The 21,200-nt window shown below is 33.7% G+C and overlaps 1 protein-coding gene across 2 annotated transcripts in view; it reads right to left on the bottom strand.

The window, feature by feature from the left end:
- CNTN5 (contactin 5) overlaps positions 1 to 21,200 on the bottom strand; it is a 1,332,234-nt gene that overhangs the window by 788,582 nt on the left and 522,452 nt on the right. For both annotated transcript variants that reach the window (XM_066253673.1, XM_066253671.1), the window contains one exon: positions 13,872 to 13,996. In XM_066253673.1, coding sequence (XP_066109770.1) covers positions 13,872 to 13,926 — 55 coding nt within the window. In that variant the 5' untranslated portion in view covers positions 13,927 to 13,996. The remainder of the gene's footprint in view (positions 1 to 13,871; positions 13,997 to 21,200) is intronic.

Below are 21,200 nucleotides of genomic sequence, written 5' to 3' on the forward strand. Positions count from 1 at the left end.
ATCGTATTTTGCCACCTTTAATTTCAAACTAATGTCTGTTTTTAGTCATTCACTTGTTCCAATCTTCTCCCACATGCTGGTTCAAAACAACAGAATGAAGTATCTTTTATTCCATCGTCTTTTAGCACCCATATCCAATAAGTGGCAATACTGTTAGATGTATCCATATATTGTTTCTAACTTCTAGCCTATTGTTTCCATTCTCAGTTCTTCTACTTATAACTATTCACCTTTCTTTTCTTTGATGTGTCCATTATTAAACATCCTCTGTTATTAAAAATATGATAGAAATAAGTTTAAAAATATATAACTATTCCTTAAAGTCCAACTATTAGAATTAGAGTTCAAAGGATTAGGAGGAAATTCCATTTATATCATATATCATCTGACTGAGTAAGCCTTTTTATGGTAAAATTATTTCACATAATAATCATTTACTTTCTGCTTAACCTTTATAGAGAAATATCAGACTGTCCTGAGATAAAGGAGATTCTGACACCAAGCAAATCTGGCTTCTCAGAATGATTTTTTTTTTAACGAAATGATTCTACCTCTTATTTTTCTATACTTTGATTGTCCCTTTAGATTTTGTTTAGAATAAGTCTAAGTTGCCTATGTAAACAAAACTTTTAGTTATATAAAAACAGCAATTGTGATGCCTAGCCCGTGGTGGGGGCACAGTGGATAAAGTGCCGGCCTGGAAGGCTGAGGTTGTGATTCGAAACCCTGGGCTTGCCTGGTCAAGTCACATACGACAAGCAACCAATGAACAACAAAAGTAAACAACTATGTGTCGATACTTCTCACTCTCCATTCTGTAAAATCAATAAATCTAAAATATAAAAAATAAAGACAATAATTGTGTGATTTAGATAATAAGGTACCAGGAAGTGGTACCCAAGTGGTATAACAACAAGAAAGAATTAAAAAAATGAGGAAATCATAAGGGATATATGAACAACATCAAACATAAAAAACATTAGTATAGAAGTACCAGAAGAAGATAATGAACAAGGGACTGAGGACCTGTTTAAAGAAGTAATGGCTAAAAAATTCCCTAACCTGGTAAAGAAAAAAGTGACACAAGCTTAGGAAGCTCAGAGTCTCAATGAAGATAAACACAAAGATGCCCATACCTAGACACATCATAATTAAAATGGCAAAGATTAACAACAAGGAGAGAATCTTAAAAGCAGCAAGAGAAAGACTGTTACCTACAAGGGAGCTCTCATAAAGCTCTTAGCTCATTTCTCAACAGAAACACTTCAGGCCAGAAAGAATTGTCATGAAATATTCAAAGTAATGAAAAGCGAGATCCTAAACCAAGACTACTTTGCCCAGCAAGGCTATTATATATAATTGAAGGCAAAATAAAAAGTTGCTTCTCAGATAAGAAAAAGCTGAAGGATATTTTTACCACACAAGTATTGCAAGAAATGTTCCAAAGGTCTGCATTAAGATGAAAAAAAAATGGATAATTCCTAGAAACATATAATCTTCCAAAATTGAATCATAAAGAATAAAAAATCTGAACAGACCAATTGCAACTAATGGAATCAAAACAGTAATCAAAAAACTTCCAGCAAACAAGTCATTGACTGGATAGCTTCGCATGTGATTTTTACCAAACACTCTAAGAACTAATACCTATCCTTAAGCTATTACAAAGAAATCCAAGAGGAAAAAAGACTCCCAACCACATTTAATGAAGCAAGCATTATTCTAATTCCAAAATCAGATAAAGATACTACAAATAGAGAAAAATTAAAGGCCAATATCCCTGCTAAACATAGAAATTAAAATATTCAACAAAATCTTAACAAACCTGATTCAGCAATGTGTTAAATAGATTATATGCCATGATAAAGTAGGATTTATTTAGGAGATACAAGGTTGGCACAATATTTGCAAATCAGTAAGCATAATATATCATGTAAACAAAATGAAGGATAAAAATCACATGAACATATGAATAGACGGAGAAAAAGCATTTGATAAAATTCATCACCCATTTATGATAAAAACACTCAGCAAAGTGGAAATAGTGGGAACATACCTCAATGTAATAAAAGCCATCTATAAGAAAACCATAGCCAACATCATACTCAATGGGCAAAATCTAAAAGTACTTTCCCTATGATCAGGAACAAGACAAGGATGTCCACTTTCACCACTCTTATTCAACATGGTGCTAGAAGTTTTAGCCACAACAAGAAGAAAAAATTTTTAAAAATAAAAATTGGAAAAAATAAGTAAAATAGTTATTATTCACAGAGGACATAATATTGTACATAAAAAAACCTCTAAAGGCTCCAACAATAAACTACTAAAACTGATAAATAAATTTTTGGAAAAGTGTCAGGATACTAAATTAATATTCAGAAATTGGTGGCATTTTGATAGACCAATAATAAACTTCCAGAAAGAGAAATAAAAAAAAAACAATCCCCTTTACTACTTAAGAAAAAAAATAACGATAATAATAATAAAATAAGTTACCTAGGAATAAATTTAATGAAGGAGGTAAAAGACCTGTATTCAGAAAAATAGAAGATACTGAAAAAAGTAATTGAGGAAGATACAAATGATTGAAAGTATATACTGCATTCATGCATAGGAAATATACCATTGAAATGTACAAACTACTCAAAGCAATCTATATATTCAATGCAATTCCTAGTAAAATATCAATGGCATATTTCAAAGATCTAGAACAAATATTTAAAAATTTATATGGAAACACAAAAGACCTTAAATAGTCTTAAATATATTGAGAAAGAAATACAAAGTTGGAGTTATCACACTATCTGATATCAAACTATATTACAAGGCTTTTGTAATCAAACAACCTGGTACTAACATAAGAACAGCCATATAGATAAATGCAACAGAGAGCCCAGAAACAAACCCACACCGTTATAGTCAATTAATATTTGACTAAAGAGGCAAGAACATAGAATGGAGTAAAGATAGTCTCTCCATAAATGGGTTTGGGCAAGCTGGACAGGTATATGGAAAAAGATGAAACTAGACCATCAACTTATATCATACTCAAAAATAAAACTGAAAATAGATAAAAGACAAATACAACTCACAAAACCGTAATAATCATAGAAAAAGAACATAAAAGTAAAATCTCAGATGTGTCTCATTGCATTATATTGCCAACATATCTCCTTGGGCAAGGTAAATAAGGGGAAAAAATGAGACTACACCAAACTAAAAAGCTTTTGTACAGCAAAAGATGTCATTAACAATATAAAAAGCAACCCAGAAAATGGGAGAACACATTTGCCAATGATATATCTGATAAAGGGTTAATTTCCAAAATATATAAAGAACTAATACAGCTCAACTCCAAGAACACAAATAATCTTTTTTTTTGTATCTTTCTGAAGCTGGAAACGGGGAGGCAGTCAGACAGACTCCCACATGTGCCTGACCAGGATCCACTAGGCATGCCCACCCACCAGGAGGCGATGCTCTGCCCATCCGGGACATTGCTCTGCTCGACCAGAGCCACTCTGGCGCCTGAGGCAAAGGCCATGGAGCCATCCCCAGCGCCCGGGCCATCTCTGCTCCAATGGAGCCTTAGCTGCGGGAGGGGAAGAGAGAGATAGAGAGGAAGGAGAAGGGGAGGGGTGGAGAAGCAGATGGGTGCTTCTTCTGTGTGCCCTGGTTGGGAATCGAACCCGGGACTTCAGCACGCCAGGCCAACGCTCTACAACTGAGCCAACCGGCCAGGGCCACAAATAATCTTATTAAAAATGGGCAAAGGATCTGAATAGACACTCTCCAAAAAGGACATTTTATGGCCAATTGACATATAAAAAGACGCTCAACATTGCTAATCGGCAGAGAAATTCCAATTAAAACCACAATGATATTATGTTTTACCTGTCAGAATGGTTATCATCAATAAACCAACAAGTGCTGGTGAGGATGTGGAGAAAACTTGTGCACTGTTGGTGGGAATGCAGACTGGTGCAGTCACTATGGAAAAATATGAGTTACCTCAAAAAATTAAAAATGAACTGTATTTTGATGCAGCAATCCCACATGTAGAGATATATCTGAAGAAATCCAAAACACTAATTTGAATGAATATATGCACCGCAAATGTACATTGCAGTGATATTTACAATAGCCAAAATCTAGAGACAGCCTAAGCACCTATCAGTAAAAGATTGGATTAAAAAGCTATGATTCATTTAAATAATACAATACTAATCAAGTGTAGAAAGGAGGAAATCTTACCTTTTGTGAAAGCATGGTTGGACCTGGAGATTATTATGCTAATTGAAATAAGTTAGTCCGAGAAAGACTAATACCATCTAATCTCACTGATATTTGTAATCTATTGAATAAAATAATTTAACAAATAAAACAGAAACATAGGTACAGAGAACAGATCAACAACCAGAAGGGAGGGGTTTGGGGGAGGGGCTGGGTGAAAAAAGGTAAAGGAATTAAGCAAATATATATATTTGCTTAAAATATATGTGCGTGCATGCACACGCACACACGCACATGACAGGTAGACATGGACAACAGTGTGATGATAGCCAGAGGGAAAGGGAAGTGGGAAGAGGTGGAGGTGGGCAAAAGGGGGATAAATGGGGACAGAAAGGGAATTGGGCGATGAATGCACGATACAGTATGCAGATGATGTTTCATTGAGTTACACACCTGAAACTTGTATGTTTTATTTTTTGTTTTTTGTGGGGCTTTTTTGTTGTTTTGTTTTGTTTTACAGAGATAGAGAGAGAATCAGAGAGAGGAATAGATAGGGACAGTCAGGAATGAAGAGAGATGAGAAGCATCAATCATCAGTTTTTCATTGGGACATCTTAGTTGTTCATTGATTGCTTTCTCATATGTGCCTTGACTGTGGGCCTTCAGCAGACCAAGTAAACCCTTGCTTCAGCCAGCGACCTTGGGTCCAAGCTGGTGAGCTTTGCTCAAACCAGATGAGCCCGCGCTCAAGCTGGTGACCTCGGGGTCTCAAACCTGGGCTCTCCGCATCCCAGTCAGATGCTCTATCCACTGTGCCACCGCCTGGTCAGGCAAAACTTGTATGGTTTTATTAAACAATATCATCCCAATAAATTAAAAAAAATAAAGATAAATATAGCAGTTATATGTAGTATTTTACTCATTGGCATACTAAGAGCAATGATTTATTAATCTAGGGAAGGCTTTGCAGGAAGAAAGTCTCCCCAGAATCTTTGGCCAAAAGCTCTCTTAAACATTGACTGAATCTTTAATTTAGTTCTCATTTTTTAGTTCCTTTATCATTTCTATTAGAATATAGTTTCAAATTTTTCCTCATCACTTTGCTTTTCTTCCATGAATACACTCTTATCTATATTTTCATAATATGGTTGAGTCTAGAACTGAACATAATGCCACAGTTATTGTTAGCATGATAGATGCAAAGTAGATTTAACCTTTCCTCTATTCTAGACATTGTTAATATATCTTCAAATAATTTTAGGTCTTTTTTGGTAGCACATACTGCTACTGACATAATAAAAAAACAAAAACAAAAACAATAGCCATCAAATACCTTCAGGTCTAAATCCATGTTGCCACATTTTCTTTCCTAGATTTCTGCAATAAGAACCTATCTATTCTCCCTGCTTATATTTTTGCCTAAGCTCTACAATTTATTTACTATAAAACATCTAATATAATCTTTTAACATGGGTTGATGCTAAAAATGTGATTGACTTGGGCCTATTTATTTCAGCCTTTATTTCTCTTATTGTCATAAATTCTCTTCATCTATATAGATTCTTCTCTCTTCTTCTATATTGGTTCTTCTTCATATACAGTATGTTTGTTCCCTCTTAAAGAATTTGACATTTTTCTTTTTCTACTGCTGAAAATACTTTCTCCTAGATACTCATGTGGGTAGATTTTTATCGGATATTTCTTTAGAGACCTAATTTGAGTGACCTTTCTTAATCAACTCATGCAAATACCTTGGTACCCAGTTACTTAACACATCACTTTCTATTTCTTCACTCCATTTAATTTTTTTGGAAATTAATCCTATCTGACTTTGAATTATTGTTTCTTACTAAATTGTCTATCTTTTCTCCTAATATATTAGTTCTTCAAGAACCCAATTTTGTCTCTTTTGTTCATTTCTGTATCCTCAGTGATTAGAATAATGTTTAGTAGGCACTGAATTAAATACTTGTTAAATTAACAAACAGATGAATGAGTTGGGCTAAAAGATACTTAAAATCATTTGGCCGCCTGACCTGTGGTGGCGCAGTGGATAAAGCGTCGACCTGGAAATGCTGAGGTCGCTGGTTCGAAACCCTGGGCTTGCCTGGTCAAGGCATATATGGGAGTTGATGCTTCCAGCTCCTCCCCACGTTCTCTCTCTGTCTCTCTCACCTCTCTCTCTCCCTCTCTCCCTTTCTCTCTCCTCTCTAAAATGAATAAATAAAATTTAAAAAAAAACAAACACCAATTTAAAAAAAAAATCATTTGGCCATTGGGTCTGGAATTGAAGAAACTTTAATGAAATGTCTTTTATCTCTGTAATCTCTATCTCTAATACACAACACCATTTATAAATTATATACATCATTCCCATTTGAAACTTTTTATCCAGAGGTATGATATCTTTTAGAAAACAGAACTAAACCATAAATGAAACAAATATTATATCTTGAGTTCTACTTAATCCCATTAAAAAAATCAATTCCTTGAGGAATTAAGATGGAACAAATATGAATTTAGTGGCTAGGTTGAAATATATTTTCTCAAATTAGGCTTTAAACATAAATAACTTTAAGCAAAGGCATTATTAGCTATTACATCTCAGCATTACCACAGAGGAGCAAGTAGAGACGTTTAGAACCTCTTGCAGCATAAAACCCAGACCTGTGTTCAGGGGGAAATGAGTGATATTGGGTCTGGGCAGCCTGGTCAAGGTACTGATTATTTAAATATTTCACATTTTTATTGTGTCTTTCTTTGTTTCTTTTAAAAATAATTTTTCTTCCTTTCAAAATGTTATTGGCTATTTTATAATTCTCTGAACTAACAGGATAATTGCTACTTCTTTAATGTAAGACTTTATGATATACAAAGAGGTCTTAGTTTAGTCCTTGGTATTAAAACATATTTGAACGATCAGGTTAGAGAATCCAAAATTATTTGTACTTTTTGAATGCTTTCTGACCAGAAATCGCTATAACCAGAAACATAGCTTATCCCTCTCTTAACAGAAGAAAAGAACCAATTATTTCATTTCATTCATTTGTAAAAAAAAAAAAAAAGCACCCACACTTATAGAAAGTACTATATGCTAGGTCTTATCTATGAACAATCAAATAGAACAGGTATCGTCTCTGTTTCTATAGATTAAATGTACTTGTATTTTTTAGTTAAGCATGTAAAAATCATAATTGCAAAATATGCAAGTCCTAAAGAGGAAAAGATAGTCACTTAATACTATATCATACTTTAAATTCATACTGAGATTAAGATTATGTCGCAAGCACAGCCACCATCATAACACAACATTAGGAATAATTAAATTCTACAGTGAGAATTAGAATGGACAGCGTTTTTTCAAAAGCTAGAAAAGTTAAATATTGTGGTTAACATCTATATCAAATAAATATCACCAAAAATAAGAGTTGACAATGTTTCAACAAATACAGTTAACTTGACTAATGGTTAGCCAAATAAGATTTTCCCAAAGAGCTACAATAAATAGAAGACAATATACAGCAAAATGATTTCTCATTCACACAACTAGTTACATATAATTTACTTTAAACATTATATATTTGAGTCCTAAAAAATCTATAAAATTTATTTAAAGTCAAGGAGAACAGAACATTTTCCTGCATTTTTTCTGTATCTTAATTTTGTTTAGCTTGCTTAGGTGTTCAGTGTATATGTCTCTCCATTTTATATGCAGAATAGACTTGTATTTGAAGCAATGAGATATAGAAAGGTAACTTTTATTGCTAACAAATTACTTAAATTATAGGGGCTTCCCAGAAGTTCATGCTAAACTATAAAACAGTCTTCACCATAAATTGACATATTTCACAGTAGAATTACTATGATGCAAATTTCTCTCTGCTTCAAAAATATTTTAGCAAACATTTGTTAAAAATTCTCATAGACATTGGATACAATATGAATTATTTTAGCATTACTGTATAATAACAAAGAGAACTAATGTATATGATTAATTTTCTATCAGTAAAGATTTATTATTGTTGAAAATAATAATGCCAGTAAGAATCAGTCTATTTTAAGAAGCATGAGATAATATTTTGGAACTTCCTAGGCTATAACACACTTTGATACATACTGCTTACTCCAATAGTTTAGTGAAAAATATTTTAAATAATCTTTACATAAGAGAATAAAACATCTAGCTGACCTAATAAATTAGTTAATTCTCTTTTTAATCTCAAAAGCTTTGAGAACATATATATTTGCTCTCATTCCTTTAGGATGCTGAATCTGCCTTTTAGTTTGTGGTTTTTATCACTCTAGAAATTGCTGACAATTATAGACACCTTTTAACATTTTATTTGCCTTTAAGATAAAAATGACAAAATAAAACTCGCTAAAGTCAAGTGACGCTCCCCTGCTGACAAGAAAAAATTAAATCGTCTTCTGATTAATTACATGTCTAATACCGCCACTGCACAGCTGATAACAGCCAGCTTGGTTTCCTTCACTGAGGTAAGCTCCATTATCATCATGACTTCCTAGGGACCAATACAATGTGCACATACATAATTCTAAAATGATCATGGAGGAGCCATAATCCGTTTCTCTTTCTCCACTGCAGTAGACCAGTCGGACTTAATACTATTAGGTACTTATTTTCTGTAAGATTTCTGTTTTCATTTTCCTTATAAAGTTTTTAGGCAGCTCTAGCTGACAATGACAAAGTTCTGTGTTATTTGCCACATTGCCACCAAGAAGGAGAGTATTTGTATAGCTTATCAATGACAGGCATTCTCTGTTCAATAATATATCATCCTCTTGGCAGAGGGAACAAACTGTCACCATTCCTATAAAATAAATGTAACCCAATGATGGAAAATAAAGTCAAAGTTTAAGCAGAAAAATGTTTTGTTGCTGTTGTTTAGAAAGTAATTCAGCTTATATCCGAAACATCTGAAAGTGATTCAGGAGAAAGTAACTAGATAATTCATACTTTTTGTAGGAACTAAGTCAGTAGAGATCTGAGCATCTGGATTGGCCCTCTTGTCTCACCTTCGTGTTGTCTGGTATGTTGAAAGCATCTCTCTATGAGACAGGCTTATTATTATTCTTTCACTACTTGCAATCTGAGTGACCTGGGCATGTAATGAAGCCTCCCCGAGCCTCATCTCTATTGGGAATGAATAATATTTTACTTGCCCAAGTACAAGAACTTGGGCCACACAATTTCCAAATTATTTTTAATTCTAAGATTTATAAATGCAGTTAGGAATTTTTTTTCAATTCAGAAGAAATATAAGTATATCTAGTTTTAACAATTAAATATTCTTATGATTATCATTTTGGTAGAAATATATTTGGGATTTTTAAATAAACATATGCTGTTAGTGGGGAGTGCAAAAAATGCATTGTCTCTCTTAATCTCAGTGTTATATCAGACTGTTTAATTACATTTCACAGATAGAAACCTAGTTGCAATAATTATTACCATAGGTTTCTTCAATTTTTAAATATTTTTTATAAACTAGAATAAATACTAGCCACATTCCAAAAAGAACACAATGATTAAGAAAACCATGGGATAGGATACTCTGTATAATAAAGAAGGGCAGTTTAAACCCTTTAGTTTTTGTTTGTTTGCTTGATTGTTTAACATGGAGACCTAAGGCAAAAGAATTTACTAAGAGCCAAGAAATGTGACTGAAGATGTTTATCAATTTAAAGATAAATTCTGAACCATATACTCTTTCCTCCCAATCACTACCTTTGTGCATATATATTATATAATTTAAAAAATAACAACACAGATTTGGGCATAGAGGTAGATATGTTGCCTAACCAGTGGTGCACAATGGATAAAGCGTCAACCTGGAATGCTGAGGTCACCTGTTTGAAACCCCGGGCTTGCCTGGTCAAGGCACATAGGAGAAGCAACTACTATGAGTCGATGCCTCCCATGCCTTCCATCCCCATTTTTCTTTTTCTCTATCCACTCTCTAAAACACAAGAAAATAAAAAAAGTCAATACTTTTCACATATAAATTTAAAGGCTAGTCTATAGTAATTACGATTCTTCCCCCAGATGTGTGTGGTTTTTTTTAAAGCTCAGCTAATGTGGTTAGATTACAGTGCTCTTACTGTCATTGTCTCTGAAATAAAGATACTGAAATATTTCATCTTCTTTATCGTTAACTAAATAAGTTTGTTATTATTTGCATGTAAAACATTGCATATACAAATAAATATGTAGTAGAACTCAAAAATGACACTGCTGACCCCTCCCTTTCTAAAGATGTTCTGTTACCACTCTTTTCTAGGGTCTCACCAAACTCATAGTTCACCTTCCATTCTTTTCAACCTATACTTTCCCTTGCCCTTTAAAAGCACTTGCTTCTCAGAATTTCTTCCTTGTCTTATGACTCATCATTATACACATAATCTTTGGGAGGTTATTTTCCTTTCCCGGAGCTTCAAATTCATCCATGGAATAATAAACTCCAAATTTTCCTTTTCATCAGTTAGCTTTCCAAAACTTTAGACATTTTCACCTGATTCTGTTACAGAGAGATATGTAAAACTTAACAAATATAGTATCCACAGAAAACTATAAAATAAAATGCTAAATAATAAATAGTAAAGTAAGTATTAAATGCAAGTACATATAACAAGTAACAAGAGTATAATAAGGCCCCATCTCCAGAATAATTTGTTAAAATAAAAAGATAAAGGGGAAAGTTTTTGATATAATTAACCTTGATAACTGATGGTTTCAATTATCTAAACAGTTATAAACAGATATGTACAGCAGAGAAGAAAGTAATCAGTTTTAAAAATAACTGTTATAGCCTGACCAGGCAGTGGTGCAGTGGACTGGGGCACAGAGGACCCAGGCTCAAAACCCCAAGGTCACCAGCTTGAGCGCAGGGTGATCTGGTTTGAGCAAGGTTCACAGCTTGGATCCCACGGTTGCTGGCTTGAGCAAGGGGTTACTAGGTCTGCTGTGGCTCCCAGTCAAGGTACATATGAACAACTGGTGCCACAACAAAGAATTAATTGATGCTTCTCATCTCTCTCCCTTCCTGTCTGTCTTTCCCTATATGTCCCTCTCAGTCTCTCTCTGTTTCTGTGACAAAATATAAATAAAAGATAACAGATATACTTAATATTAAATGAAGATTATTAAATAATCAAATCTTATGTAAAAATTAGAAATGTCCTTTTATTTCACCTGCTTTTCAGCTTTGTCTATAATATTTTAGCCTCAACTTACCTCCAGACTTAGCTTCATTTCATGTTTTGCAATGTTACATTTTATTCTATGACAAGAACAATACTTTGATTCCCTTATGACCGTGATGGCGAGCCTTTTTATAAAAACTGCCCACTTTTGCAGTGCTGGTCAACCAGGTCCCTCCCGCCCACTAGTGGGCATTCCAGCTTTCATGGTGGGCCAATTGCGGCGCCGTTTGGTTGCTCTGCTACTGCCCACCATGAAAACTGGAACACCCACTAGTGGGCGGGAGGGACCAGGTTGACCAGCACTGCAAAAGTGGGTGCTTTTTATAAAAAGGTTTGCCATTACAGCCTTACGAACTGGGAATCTAGCAATCATGGACCCCACCTCAGGCTGGATATTTTCATCTTTCCCAACCACCGTTTAATACCTCTTTTAAATGACTGTTAATTTGGGAGAATAATGTTGGACCAATTCAAGAAAATAAAACTTTGAGCGGTATTACAGACTACCACTGTCCACCTGACAGTGTCAGATCAATAAATGAAAGCATTGAACACCAGTTAAATTTAAATTTTAGAAAAAAAAGTCAAATAAAATATTGGCATGGAACATATTAGAACTAAAAATTACTCATTTATTTGAAATTCAAACTTAACTGGGCATCTTTTTCTTTTCTTCTGCAAGACTATATTGATTTCCTTCAGTTAGGTTATGAGTTCAAGAGGAGAATACCATTAAGATGGTAAGAGAGAAATGGCTAGACAGCAGAGAAGATGGTAAAAACTGCACAGAAAGAGCCAAAATAAGAGAAAATATTTGAAGACTATTTACTTCTTTTTTAGGTAACCATATTAAGAGGCCAGAGTTTTCATTTAAGTTCTAATGTATTGAAACTATACACTTATTTTTCACTTTTCATAGAGGGCTCTACCAACATTTTATAGATGTCTTATCACACCTTCATGTCTCTTCTTAAACCTGTTTTTTCCTGGAAGCAATGTTGCTACATATTATACTAATAATCAATTAATGTTTTGTTGTTTTTGGAGTTAATTATTAGTATTTCAGCAAGAAAGAGGTTATTATATATGTTTTTAAAGCTTTTGCATAAATGTAAATATGTAGATTTAAATATATAATATGCAGTTATAAAACAGAAATACTAGATTTATATCTGTATGTAAGACATTCCTTTGAATTTCAAACAAAGTTTTTAAGCACAATCTAAATTGAGAATTACCTTTTTGGTTTTATTTTTATTTATTTATTTATTTATTTTTCTGAAGCTGGAAACAGGGAGAGACAGTCAGACAGACTCCCGCATGCGCCCGACTGGGATCCACCCGGCACGCCCACCAGGGGCGACGCTCTGCCCACCAGGGGGCGATGGTCTGCCCAACCTGGGCATCGTCATGTTGTGACCAGAACCACTCTAGCGCCTGAGGAAGAGGCCACAGAGCCATCCCCAGCGCCCGGGCCATCTTTGCTCCAATGGAGCCTTGGCTGTGGGAGGGGAAGAGAGAGACAGAGAGGAAAGCGCGGCGGAGGGGTGGAGAAGCAAATGGGCGCTTCTCCTATGTGCCCTGGCCGGGAATCGAACCCGGGTCCTCCGCACGCTAGGCCGACGCTCTACTGCTGAGCCAACCGGCCAGGGCACCTTTTTGGTTTTAAAGAGGACTCACCCATCATACATAGTCAAAGTTATACTGATACTAATTAATCTAGCCACTGAGTTAAATCTAATCAAGCTGAAATGTTACATGTGAAAGTATTTAAATCCTTACTACAATGTAATTTCTAGATATTTTTAATTAAAACAAAAACCTTCTAACATATTAATTTTTAGTATTATGACAGTTTACTACAAAAAATTATAAACTACTTTTGCAGAATAAATTATCTCATTGTAGATCCATACCCTACTAGAACAATAAAATTGATCAAAACAAAGTTAGAAAAGCCAAGACAATAAAACTATACATTATGCTAGAAATGCCTATAAATGATTGTGTGTATATGTGTGTAATAAAGCTAGCATGGTTTTGCTTTTATATGGTGAAATTTAGAATTGTAATGAGATATTTTTATAATTTCCTGCTACAATTTATAATATATATATATATATATATATATAATTTCCAAATATTCAGACACCTAACAATGGTTTATATAATAAAAGAAAATCAATGAGATGAGGTGGCTAATTATTTTATTAACATTTATATAGTGTTTTTCTAAGTGCCTTATTATAGTGAATTATATATGACTTTGCAATGCACCAATGGTTTAAGTATTGTTTTCTCTTTCTTTTGTTGAAAAGTATAAATATTGAATATTTTTTAAAAATCTGAAAATATTTTATAATAAAGACTTTTATATATTTGTTATTTGATATATAAGGCAGGGTTTTTACCTGAAAGACACCCAGTGACTGAGAGAAACAGAATTAGTTTCCAAGAGGAAGCCATGCTTCTTCACGAAGATTTCCTGTGTTGTAGTGTGCCCAGCAGCTCTAACGTTTCTTCATTAAAGAATGCCCTGTTAAGATAGATAACAATTTTCAAAAATAGAGAAAATACACAAACATGAATGCAAATGTAAACCAAATTTAAAATCTCATAATAAAGTGATAAATAATTTTCAGTGCAAAGGTCAGATTAATACATACTTGGATATTGACAATGATAATACAATTTCTATTAGAATTCATTTAAAGTGTAACACAAAACTTCAAAGAAATGATAGACTTTTCCCTATCATATTTATTTCTATTAAATAGTCCCTTAGACATAATAAAAACATCAGGCTCTAATGGGGGTGATTTTTTCTCACAGGGAACATATATAAGCTATATTTATTACATTAGACAAATTATTGGAATAAAAAATAGAGTAACCAGTTACATTAATACTCCTCTATTCTAGAACATAAAGTCAGCCAACTGACTTTACCCATGTGCCTGTAGTTCATCTAAACTTCCACAGGGAATTTTTCAAATTTAATTATTAATGTCAACTGCCTTTGTTTATAACTCCTGTGCTTATTTGTACTGCATTATAGCCCCTTTCTTCAGTGAGCTATTGCTCTCAGCATCTTTTGCTAGACAAACCTAAGGAAAATAAGTATTTTCTTTAATATTTGAAATTTTTTGTCTAACGCTATTTTTATAACAATAACCAGAATAGCACATTAACATCCTTTGGTTCCTTTATTTGTCTTATAAGATATGCAATAAACATAAAAAATAGAAAATGCTACCATAAAACTTCCTATAAGATCTTGACAAATGTTTATTAGAAAATCTTATAATAAACAAGTCACTTCTGAGCTTTCAGGTGAAAAAAATGATTAAATTGAAAAATAATTGCACATTTTCATGATTTTTAAATAACAATTGCTTCTTGGCAATTGGTTTTATCTTATAGACTTAGAGATTCAGGTTATCTCTCTCTTTTAGAAAACATCTTAAAAATATGGATAAGCATTTCCCCTTCCTCAGCTAAGTCATAATTTAGTATAGTTATACCCTAAGAGAGAAATCTCTTTACAAAGCCTTCTACCTGAATGATGTTAATTTTATCTTATTTATATATTTTTTTCATCTAAGCCTTGGTAATCTATTTTGATTACATGGATAGGGATTAGTAATGGAGAAGAAAATTAATGAGTTACTAATGATTGATTCATAACCACCCTTTCAACAAATATATTTTTCATTGTTCTTTTCTTTCAAGTAAATCAGAAATAAATACAACTTGAAGCACAAATTATTCTTATCACTAATCTTTTAAAGTTTAAAACATTTTTATTTTTATACAACACTTTTTATCAGAAAGGAAGAGAAGAAAATCAAAGTTGCTAGAGTTACAGTTATGATGCATGGGAATACATATTTGAATTGGTGATGATTAACCCACCATGAAACTGGCCTTTCTCAGACTGAGTTCTGAGAAATTAATACAGTTTGGCTTAACTTGTTTTGAGGAGCTTCTGCTCAGTCCAATTTCCTCATACCTGTACTTCCCTTTTTATGGACAATATCCTCTGTTGTCTTAAATATTCTTCAGCAAATACAAACATTTTCAGGATACTTATGTGTTGTGCCCAGAGAATGTCAAAGAGAAAATACCCATGCCTGCACACATGTACATACACATATGCACAGAAGTTAACCACAGGATATGAGCCAAATAAGCAGAAGAACACTGTATGTGTAATATAGACATAGAGCTATCAAAAGGGGATTCTACACCTAAGGATGGCAAGAATTAGGAAAAGTACCGAAGGATCGTTTGTGAAATTTCAAGAAGACACTGAGCTTAGACATCTTATTTATGAATGGGACAGTGAAGAGAGACAAACAATGAGCATATAAGTGAATAAGTTAATATTAGATAATGATCCATACTATCAAGAAATTAGCATAGAATGAAGGGACAGTGAGTGGTTAGGACAGAAGGGGCACTTTACCAGGGGTTTGTGGAAGGTATTTCTGATAAGATGACATTTAGGCCCAGTGTTCATGTTATCAACATACCATTATGGAATAATGCTTCTGTATCTATTCCAGCACACTTTATACCTCTCAAAATAAAGCAGTGCACTGAAATTTATTACTAAAATAATTTCTTTTATGTTACAATCCCTTCAAATAGAAAGAAGCTTGCATGTGTCTGTGAATGGTGTGTGTGTATGTTAGTGTATTAGTGTGTTCATATTTCATTGTCCCTGATTGGTCCTTGGAGCTTCAACACACAAAATAATACTTTATAAAAGAACATTATTTTTAACATATCCAAATTATATTCTTCCCCTTTGCTTTCCTTTTTTCCTTCTCATTTTCTCTCTCTCAAGCTCTCTCTCAAAGTAAAGTAAAAAGTAAATAAAATAACTTTTGGTTTCTGAACTATGTGTTTTTATATGCCCTTATTGAAACATGATTATTCCATGACTTCAATAAAATCTCTGTTTCAAAGTAATAAAATAATTAATCAGATATATATTAAGTTTCTAGTACATGCCATTTTAAGTTGCAATCAGTTAATAAATGTTGTTAAAGCATATCAGGATGTACATCTTAATGAAGACTAACAGTTTTAGGTTAAACTGCTGTTCAAGGGTTTGTAAATCCATAAATACTAATTTGGAAACTACTAGTCAAACACATTTAAAAACTCATTTTTGAAAGATCTTATTTTAATGTTTAGACTATTTATACATTATAACCTGTGATATTCAAATAAAAAATATATAAAATGACTCCATGTTACTTTGCATTTTTCCTGAATTATTACAAATATTTTCAAGTAAAATAAAATAAGTAGGTCATTGCTTTGTTATTAAGCCACAAATTATATATAATGCATGCATTGTGCAGGGGATTGCATAGACAAGTATTTAAAAACATCTTTATTACAGTCTTAAATAGGATTACTAAACATATATGAAATGTTTAATATGAAATAGTGATAACATGTTGCCTCATGAATACAAGTTAGTTATTACTTTCCTGAAAGGTTCATATAGATAACTCCCTACTTGTTAATGATCTGTGCGTATGCGGGTGTAAAGAGAGAGAGAAAGAGAAAGAAAAAAACTTCTATTATTGCCTGCTGATCTTTCTCCAGTTATACAGAAATAATTTCCTATAGTTTGGCCCCTTGTAGGCTATCATACAGCAGTTGGAATTACATTTTAAAACATAAATCAGACTACATTACTTTCCTGTTTCAGTGTTTGTTTTTTTGAGTAAAATCTAAGTTCCTTATATCACATACAAGACCATATATAATCTGGTCCCCTCCTAACTTTCTAATATCATTTTCTAACATTCTTTACTCCAGTCGCACCATATTTGTGGCTCATCAAATATTCCGAGCCCTCATTATCTCATTATTTCTTTGGCCCAGGCCCCCTGACCATCAGTTCTCAACACTACTGCATAGCTTTAAATCACTGAAGATTGCTCCTCAAGTCTTCTTGATCATTCTCCTTAAAACAACAAGCCTCACCAACCATTCTTGTCAGCTTCTCATTGGTTTATTCCTCTTCTTAGCAACTATCAGTGCTTGAGGTTATGCAATTTTAAAATTTATCTTTTTTCTGCTACTGGAATGTAATACCCATAAAAGCAAGAAGTTTGTCTTCTTCACCTTTGTAGATTCAGCATCAAGAACAGAACCTGCCTGTTTTAGTAGGTATTCAAATAATCTTTTTTTTTTTTTTGCATTTTTCTGAAGCTAGAAACGGGGAGAGACAGTCAGACTCCCGTATGCGCCCGACCGGGATCCACCCGGCACGCCCACCAGGGGGCGACGCTCTGCCCACCAGGGGCCGATGCTCTGCCCCTTCGGGGCATTGCTCTGCCATGACCAGAGCCACTCTAGCGCCTGGGGCAGAGGCCAAGGAGCCATCCCCAGCACCCGGGCCATCTTTGCTCCAATGGAGCCTTGGCTGCAGGAGGGGAAGAGAGAGACAGAGAGGAAGAAGAGGGGGAGGGGTGGAGAAGCAGATGGGCACCTCTCCTGTGTGCCCTGGCCGGGAATGGAACCCGGGACTTCTGCACGCCAGGCCGACGCTCTACCACTGAGCCAACCAGCCAGGGTCAAATAATATTCTTGAATAAAAATTATTAAGTGAACTGGATCCCCTGCTAAGTAATTTATTTGACAAACGATAATGAAAAAAAAAATCACTATCGTTTAAATTTTCCATACTAGCAACCGCTACCATTTATGTAATTCTATGATCCAAGCACTGTGCTATATACTTTATGTATACAACTACTATTAATTCACTTGGAATCTCATGTAATGAAGACAACTTGCCTAAATCACATAGCTAGTAAAAGCCAGAACAGGAATAAAAATAATGTAGACCTTTAAGCTACTTCACCTCTTACGGAAAATTTCACAACAATGTCTACAAGTCTCTAGAAGCTGTCTTATCTGCCAATTGAGGTTGGTACTGAGTTTATAAAATATCATTTATGCTGACCTGTGGTAGCATAGTGAATGAGCTGTCGACCTGGAACAATGATGTCAAAACCCTGGGTTTGCCTGGTCAAGGCACATATGGAAGTTGATGCTTCCTGCTCCTCCCCCCTGCTCCTTCCCCTTTCTCTCTCTCTCTCTCTCTTCTCTCATCTCTTTCTAAAAAATGAATAAATAAAATTTAAAAACCATAAATAAAAATAAAATATCATTTAAAAAATCATAAGCTCATAACTTAAATGTTGTGATTTAAGTAATATAATTTAACTTTACATTCTTTGGCCAATCTTAATTTATAAGAAAAAGGTTTTTTTTATCTGATGATAAATATTCTGGTGGAAAAATTCTTTAATATCATGAGTCTTTTCCTACATATATCCTGCCTTTAATGTATATCACAAACGATTTTTAGAGCAGTTTTTTACTACATGTGAAGTAGTCTGATGACAGCACACTTAAAGTTTTTTATTATTTTTATACAGTTTCTCACACACATCTAATATTATAGCATTTCCCAACTCAATTATTTTATTGCATTTGTCCAAGGCTATTAGTTATTAGTGTTTTGGTTTTTTAATCTTTTTTTTTCTTTTCATACAGCCAGTGCTCTAATTGTTTTTGTATTCACATGTCATTATATGCGTAGTCTTTATTTGAATTACCTAATTATATCAACAAGTACAACCTCCATAAGCAAACAGAGGAGTTAACAGAGGATATCATTTACTTGGCAAATAAGAACAGTGGAGGTGGAGTAAAAGTGTTTCTACTTTTACTAGTATGTGACAGGGATACATATGAGGGATGTGGATATAGGTTTTGTTGGAAATAATAAAATGATCAAATATATTTTCCTATGTACCTTATTGTCTATCTCAACCATGATTCTTTGCTAAGAATGGGGCTAGTGGTACTTTTATTTGGAATAAATACCCTTTGCAGGCTGAACAATGCCAGGGTGAGGCTCACAGAAAAGGAACATTATAAAAAACCTTTATGAAGAATTATATTCTATATCCCCTTGAAGTTCTCTACCCCACTGCACCTAGACAAAAATAGATGATAAAATGCAACAAATCATCTATCAGAGAAACAAAAGAATGTATGTTGGTCATCTTATGCTGGCTATCATATATCCCTTGAGTACTATGTAGCAGTGACAGAAGATGGATAAACAGAATTCTCCGTTTCAAATATAACCAGAGCGAGTTATGATATTGTGATTCACAAAAAAGAAAAAAAGTCACACTGTGTCCTCAACAAAGTACTATGTGTTATAGAAGAAAGACTGGGCTCATAGTGCTTACATATTTGGAGGTATTCTTTAACATCATTTTTGACAGTGTAATTAAGCATAGATCTGGTCTAGCTTTCTCATCTGTTTAAACCTTTTGACCTTAAAGAACCTGCCCTGAAAAAAGTGTAAAGATTTAAGAAAGAGCAGCACTAGCCTTCTGAGACTTCTAGTCAACTAGGTAACTTCATTTAAAACATAACTAGAAAAAATACGGCCCAAGATTATTTAATGCTACATAGTGCACTTAATAAAGACAGACTAAGAAAAAAAAAAAGACAACAACTCTAGGAACCTGGTGTCAGAAATATTCCATAGTTCCTGTTACTTGGTGGTTGACATAATGAGAAGGTGAAGACAGAACACTGGCTCACCGACCTGCTGCCAGCCTTCATGTGAATCCTGACATGACTTATGTCAGGATATTGAGTTCTGTCCATGGCCAGGTGACATACGATTTCCCTTTCTGGTAATATCAGAATAGATACCGTGACAAAATTTGGTTCTTAAAATAATACAAATTTTATTATAGAAAATTTTTAAATGCCTCAGTGAACTAATTATAAAGGAATAAAAACTTAATAAAGATCAAAACTAGGGAATAAAGTTAACTTTCACTGTTAGGCCACTTACCAAATTCCACTCAACTTTAGGTTGGTGTTCACGCTTCTCTGAATGTGTGGGACCAAAACCAAAGCCCACGACCCACATAAGGTAGTGTTTGAATAAAAAAATTCCATATGGGGGTTGCCAAATTAGGTTTACAGTTGTGAATCTGCAAAACACAGAGTTGATTCTTGTATTATTATTTATTGTATTATTTATTTTAGTACAATTGTAAGCCTACTTTGTCAACCCTTGTATATCTAAGATGCCAAAGGATTTTATAATCATAGTTAGAATAAAGTAGAAATATCTCTTCTGAGAGATACACTACCCAGAGAATAATAAAAGAAAAATTTCAGTCTTAAACCATGAGAATAGATGGAAAGAAAAAAGAAAATCTCATAGTAAAAATTTATAGTCAATAATTACAAAGTATATGGAAAAAGAAATCATTATAAGTAAGAACCAGCAGGAGCAATAAAAGTCAGAATCAGATACTACAGACATCAGATATTTGGTTTTTCAGATGCAGATTATAAAACAAATGTATGTGATCTGTTTTTAAACATAAAGGAATTAGCATTATGAAAACTAAGCAACAGAGATGAAGATATTATCTAGAATGCAGCCCAGAAAGACAAATAGGTAGCAAATATGAAAGGAAGGCCAACGGAACAGATGTAGTAGGAACACCTTTTTTGCTGTTATTTCAGTTTATTTTTATTTTATCCATAAAACAATCTGAAATCCTTGAAAGGAGATAATTGATACACCATTTATTTATCTTTGGTAGTTTGACATAAGTTCTGAAATGTTAACAAATGCAATAAGAATGTCTTATATATATATC

Source organism: Saccopteryx bilineata, chromosome 1, assembly GCF_036850765.1.
Source record: "Saccopteryx bilineata isolate mSacBil1 chromosome 1, mSacBil1_pri_phased_curated, whole genome shotgun sequence".
Lineage (NCBI taxonomy): Eukaryota > Metazoa > Chordata > Mammalia > Chiroptera > Emballonuridae > Saccopteryx > Saccopteryx bilineata.